At 36.6% G+C, this 6286-nt stretch overlaps 1 protein-coding gene across 1 annotated transcript in view; it reads right to left on the minus strand.

Annotated features, from left to right (window-relative positions):
- Positions 1 to 6286, minus strand: part of Bbox1 (gamma-butyrobetaine hydroxylase 1) — a 44867-nt gene that overhangs the window by 25735 nt on the left and 12846 nt on the right. The window contains exon 4 of the mRNA XM_028767133.1: positions 988 to 1186. Within this exon, the coding sequence (XP_028622966.1) occupies positions 988 to 1186 (199 nt within the window). The remainder of the gene's footprint in view (positions 1 to 987; positions 1187 to 6286) is intronic.

The following is a 6286-nucleotide window of genomic DNA, read 5'->3' on the forward strand; positions in this document are numbered from 1 at the left end:
TTCTAAATGGAAACTAAGCAATACAACCTATAAAAAATTTATTTTGAGTAGTTCTGTTTAGTCCAACCTCCAAAGCACCTTTTCATGTATTTTCTTCACGTTGTTAACAGTGAAGTAAAGTTAGATCATAAAGACGTAACGTAGATTTATACTTTGCCTTCTTTATTGTTACTTGTGTCAATTTGGACTACAAATTGATTCTTTGAGCTTCATATTACCTACTCATATACTGAAAGATAACCTCTGTTTTAGAGACTTTAAAAGAATTAAAAAATATAAATTTGAGGCTCTTAATAATTTCAAACATTTTATTCCCATTTATTGGTCTACTAGTATTGCAAAATCTACAGAAGCACTAATTCTTGTAGAGAGAACTATTATATACATTTTATATAAAGCAAACTTAATAACAGTGTAAGTAAATTCATATGCTAATGGTTGGGAATAGGTTGTCTATATTCAAACATGACAGACTTTTGCTATGAATAAACTCACTGAAATGGTTAAAGGTAGATGATTTAATGTTCTTGATCATTTGTACATCTTACTCTACATTAGGGACAACTTCTCCTGTGTTATCACAGCCTTGCAGGTCTGAGGAGGTAGAAGACTCCAGCAAATGATTCAAGGTGCAGTCTGTTTATGCTCAGTAGATTGTTGGCATGCTAAGTTTAGGCTTAGTCTTGCTAGATTTGATTTTTCAAGAAAAGATAAGGCCACATAAATTTTGAACCTCTGAATTTTAAAGTGTTGACAACTAATTCTATTTTATTTTGATGCCTTGTGGGCCAAACCAAATACATCTAAATATGACTGTGTGCTACTAGTGTGTAAACTTCGGGCTGTGAAGACCTCTTTCACTTGTAACACTGTCTACAATATAAGCTCAAAATAATTTCATTTATCTTGCAATCAAAGCCCACCCCCTCTTGGAAATAGATCCAACTGTATTTGTCATGGCAGAAAGCAAACTGCCTGAAAACTCACCCATAAAATGTAAGGTACAGGAAGCCAATTCTTTTCCCAAGTTTTATGATCTCGCCACGTTTGTCAGCTGCTCCAGTGAGTCTCACAATGCCTACATTCTTGAGACTGGAAAGCCATTTGTATGCATGGTCATCATCATTTAACACATCTTCAAAATTCAGGGTAGGCAGCTGGAGCTCTGAGCCCCAGTACTGACATTCTGTGGATTAAAAAAAAATGAGGAAAAAACTAGATTACGTTGTTTTTAGGTAAGACACTAACAGTAAAGGAAAACACAGTTCATTGGAGTTGATCTTTGACATACAGTGTTTGCTAAATGTTGATCATATCAGGAATGTTGGTCATCAAATCATTCTTCCTTGACATTTTACCTATTATATGACTCTTGCCTACTATGTGTTTGGCCTACCATTGTATTAAGTATATCCCATGTATTCAAAGAGTATTGATTAGCTGATGAGATGATGGCACTTGATACCTTTATCCTTAAGACTTCTCTATCCAGTCACTGTCTAAAAGCCACCATGAGATACTGTGTGTATAATAGGCAAGTTATATCATCTGACTCCAAACAGTGATAAAATTAGGTTTCTACACTAGAACAACATTATGACTCTTCTGGCGAGAGCACAGATAAAGATTCTTTTTCCTCTTGTTTCTTCTTGTGATCAAGCTGTTCCTTAGGGTCAGCATGATGAAAGTGTGTCCCTGGGATACACAGACCCTTGGGTGGCAGTCCAAAGCTGATAAGGCTGGGATGCCTTTTTTTTTGTTCTCTCATTTGTGATGATGAAGTGTGCATAAATATGTTTGCTTGAGAAAATAGACATAAAAATTATGAACGTGCAAACCACAGTCTCTAAAGGGAAGTGGAACTCAGAGGGCATGCTAGCTGACCCACTGGTGCTCTTTCTTTACTGGGAAGGAAACAGTCTCAGCAGAGCAATCTCTCCCAACAAGTAAAAGGATGAGAGCAAACTCAGAGTCTCACTATCATCTTGAGCAATGCTATTTCTCCAACCAGGAAACATGTTATAAACAAAATCCATCCCTAAAGCCTTTAGTTTAAGAATGAAGAATGTGGAGGGGGGAATGGGATAGGGGGTACCTGAGTGAGGGGGAAATGGGGAAAGGGGATTACATCTGAAATGTAAATAAAATATCCAATAAAAAAAAGAATGAAGAATGATTCCGTGGTACTTTTCCTCTTCAAGGTCAACATGGCTATTTCTATTGTAACAGAAATCTTTTTAAGGGTTAGTAGATTTAGCAGTGAGAAGATACATGCCAATGCAGAGAGCCACTTACTGTGCTAGTAAGGGTTAGGGTTAGAGTTAGGGTTAGGGTTAGGGTTAGGGTTAGGGTTAGGGTTAGGGTTAGGGCTAGGGTTAATGTGTTTTGTATTGTGATTAAAGCAGCATAGGCAGATGCTTAACTTGATAATGTTCAGTAGAACTTTCCAAATCTATGGAAATATCTGTGTGGTCCTGAACCACAGCTACTCACATCATATTGACATTTGTTATATGGTCACTATGATAGGATAATAATTTTTTAGTTTATTTGCTTTCAATTTTTATCTAATATTTAACCCTTGTATACAACTGGTGTCTTAGACTTGGCATCTGAGAATGAAAAGTGGCAAAAGTGACAAAATTGGCAGAATGATCTGACTTTGAATCATTGTTCTACCTTTTACCAGCTTGTTTCTGTTAATCTGTGTTTTAGCTTAATTTTCTAAAGAGAAATTCTTACATCCTCTCTGCAGCTCATTTGTAACTGTGTCATCAGTCTATAGAGAGAATCTATTATAACAAATGACGCATAGTGATTCATAATTATAATGCAGCAGCTAACATTTGCTAATAATTTCTAGGAGTCATACATGGAGGTTGATCCTTTACAGGTTTATTTCTTTTAATTTCCATAACAAATATATGAGACAGATACTTTTAGTACTGCCGAATTCAAAAGGGGAAGGGTAGCCCAAGGGATGCAGCTAACAAGTTTCAGTGCTAGTTGGCTAAACCCACGTTACAGATCCCAATGGTGACTTCAGCATATAACCTGATGCTTCAAAATACTATCACTATGAACATGTTTTGAGGTTATAATTACATCTACTATCAAAGTGTGATGATTATTTTTCTTCATTTTTCTGTGGTGTTGAGATGAATTCGAGAGCTCTTATAGGTCATGCAAATGCTTCATCTAACTTTTAAATTTAAAATATCAAAATCAGATCTCTCGTTTTGAACAATCTACTAATGACTTGCTGAAATCAGAGACAGAAGGCCAAAGGCAACTGCAAACTGGTAACAGAATATAAGCCATTAACATGCTTTACTGTTTAAAATGTGATTTGCAGAGATAGCACTGTGAGTAGCTCCTTGTCAAATCCCACCTATGATCTTGAATGTAGATTAATTTAATTATCAGAGAGGAATAATTCTGTGTTTCACTAAATGTGCCTCACAATGCATTCTGTGATGTCCTCACAGAATATTAAACATCAACATCCAGAGAGTGATTTCAAAACATATTCCCGTTTTCCTCCAATTGAAAAAGAGAACTGTCAGGGGATGCAAAAGAAAATACATTTGACTAGAGTCAAACATTTGTCCGGAGAATACATTAACAACAAATGTCAGTTTCACACTTGGGTCTGCATACATAAACAGAATAGAAATGATGGAGCACATAAGGCATGGGCCACCCTTCCTCATTTAACTTATGGCCTTACTAATGAATACTTCCTTGAACATGCGCTTCACACATCATAAAATTTATGATCGGGCTCTATGCCGGGTTTCAAGGAACTGTTTGTGTAAGCGTTCCTACTGAGGGCTAAACATCACATTCCTGGGCCCTGAGCTATGTTTCAGAAAGGAAAAGACACAAAGAAGGTCTTTAGTTAAAGATTCATGAGCACAGAAAGCTGGGTTTTGAATGTTATTTCAAAAATTTAGGACCTCCTGTCCACCTGCACCATGCTGGGCTTTTGGCTCTGAAATGGCGTCTCTAATGTACACAGCATCAGTTAAATTTTTACTCTTTTCTTAATATCTTCATGGTATGTTAACCATATTTAATTTTATAATAATATATAATAAAATAATATAACAATTATTTTTAATATTTCAGGGCTTTTTTCTTATGAATAACTTTTAAGAGCTCCCCTAAAACACAATTCTGATCTCTAAAAGAGGAGAGAAGTCAGAGGAAAGAAACGAGAATTGAGTCTCTTTCTTTCACTGGATGAATGGTGTACTTTTCTAGTTCTTGTCCAGTGAACTCTAGATGGTTTTCAGGATTATGCTCACTTGTCATCTCAACATTCAGACTGAGATGAAGATTTGAAGACAAGAAGGTAATGTAGTAGAAACTTTGGAAGTACTAAGAGGGAGGGAAGCCTCTGGAAGGACTGATAATGAGTATATGGCTCACTGCTGCTGGCACCAATGTTCACCAGTGTAGGACTGTGTGGAGACACTTCTGTATACCTCTGTAATGTCTTGGCTATGGAGCAAATATCATAGCAGTCTTGGTTGGCTGACAGCTTCTCTTCCTGGCATCCACTTCTGGGTCTTTCCAGATAGGAATATCCTTGCATATCAGGAAAGAGACTGGTAGTTTCATAGTAAGACAATAATGACATTTATAGATTGAAATGTAGCAATAGCCTCTGAAATGGCTTGCTTCTGGAAACATGCTGGGTCTGCTAAGCAAGGGTGAGGTGTTTTCTTCTTGGCTCAGGTTTGGTACATACCACAGTGCTTATCTCTTCATGTTGAAATCTTACTTAATATCAGTTAATAAATATTACACTCATATGTAAAGATAGCATGCATATAATCTTTGTAAGAATGAATAAGTATTACAATTGAGTTCCTTGTTTGGAAAATTTGGTAGATAGGTAAAGAAACAAATACAAATATATAATAATACTACTACTATTGTGTCAAGTGCTTATGAAGTTTGTAATAATGGTAAACAGTTGCTGGGAGTGGAGCGTGAACTAGTTCAGACACAGTACTTCCTTCATCTCTGCCTTTCCCACTAGATAGCAAGAGCTTCACAAACAATAGAGACCATGCTATTTGTCTTTATTTCCCTACTAACAATGTCTTTCCCCCTCCTTCTGCCTAATAGGCATGCCAGGGAAAGTATCAAGTAGATTTTACAAGACAAATGGTGCTCTGAACCTTTAATCTTTCTTTACTTGAATTCGACTCAGGGCACATCTAAGTTTTTTATTTTAAAGATTTATTTATTTTTATTTTATGTATACAGATGTTTTATCTCCATGTATTTGTTGGCAGTGTCTTCAGAGGTCAGATGATGGCATCAAATTCCCTAGGATGGGTGTTACAGAAGGTTGTGAGCCACCATATGGGTTCTGAGAATCAAACCCTGATTCTCTGGAAGAGCAGAAGCACAGAGCCATCACTTCAGCCCAACTCTAAAGTCTAGAGTGGATTGCATGTGAATGTATAAATGTGGCTTCTAAACAAATCTAATCTTTCTGGAAGAAGAGAAAGTTTTTAAAATTTTTTTATGACACTGGAATATTGTATATCCATAGCTCTGTGATAAGAATAACTACCTGTCTGGAGAATGCAACACATAAAACATACAAGTGGCATGTGTAGGATGTCTAAAGGTGAAGGAGCACTTAGGATTCCATACTCTCTTCTAAGCATTAGACATCAATCAATTCATGACACCTTTACAACAACTCCATATCATTCCTTCAGTTTAGAGATAAAGACATGAACACTAGGTAAGTGCCCAACATCACACAGATAACTTTTGTGTCTAAACTGGAACAGCTAGCCTCTCAGACTGCAGACATTGAGAAGAGAGAGTTGTATAATAAAGAGAAAGCTGCTCAAAAGAATTTTAGGAAATGGAATTGTTATCCAAGATTTAAAGTAGACAGAAAAACAGGTAATTCTATCTTACTCTATGCCTTTCTGTGTCTACCTTGGAAGATATCCAAATTAAGGTTACTGAACACTGTCCTTCTTGATCTTAATTGCCTGGCATGCACATACACATAGAGCAGCTAACTGAAGATAAATACCAAATTTCACAAACTTCATCCTTATGTAGAGGCACAATCTGTTTGTCACCTTTTAAAAAAAGATTTATTTTTAAGCATGCATGCTTGTGTGCGTTTATGTGTTTCTCTCTCTCTCTCTCTCTCTCTCTCTCTCTCTCTCTCTCTCTCTCTCTCTCTCCCTTTCCCTCTCCCTCTCCCTGTCTCTCTCTCTCTCTCTCTCTCTCTGTGTGTGTG

Source organism: Grammomys surdaster, unplaced genomic scaffold (genome assembly GCF_004785775.1).
Source record: "Grammomys surdaster isolate TR1022 unplaced genomic scaffold, NIH_TR_1.0 170, whole genome shotgun sequence".
Taxonomy (NCBI): Eukaryota; Metazoa; Chordata; class Mammalia; order Rodentia; family Muridae; genus Grammomys; species Grammomys surdaster.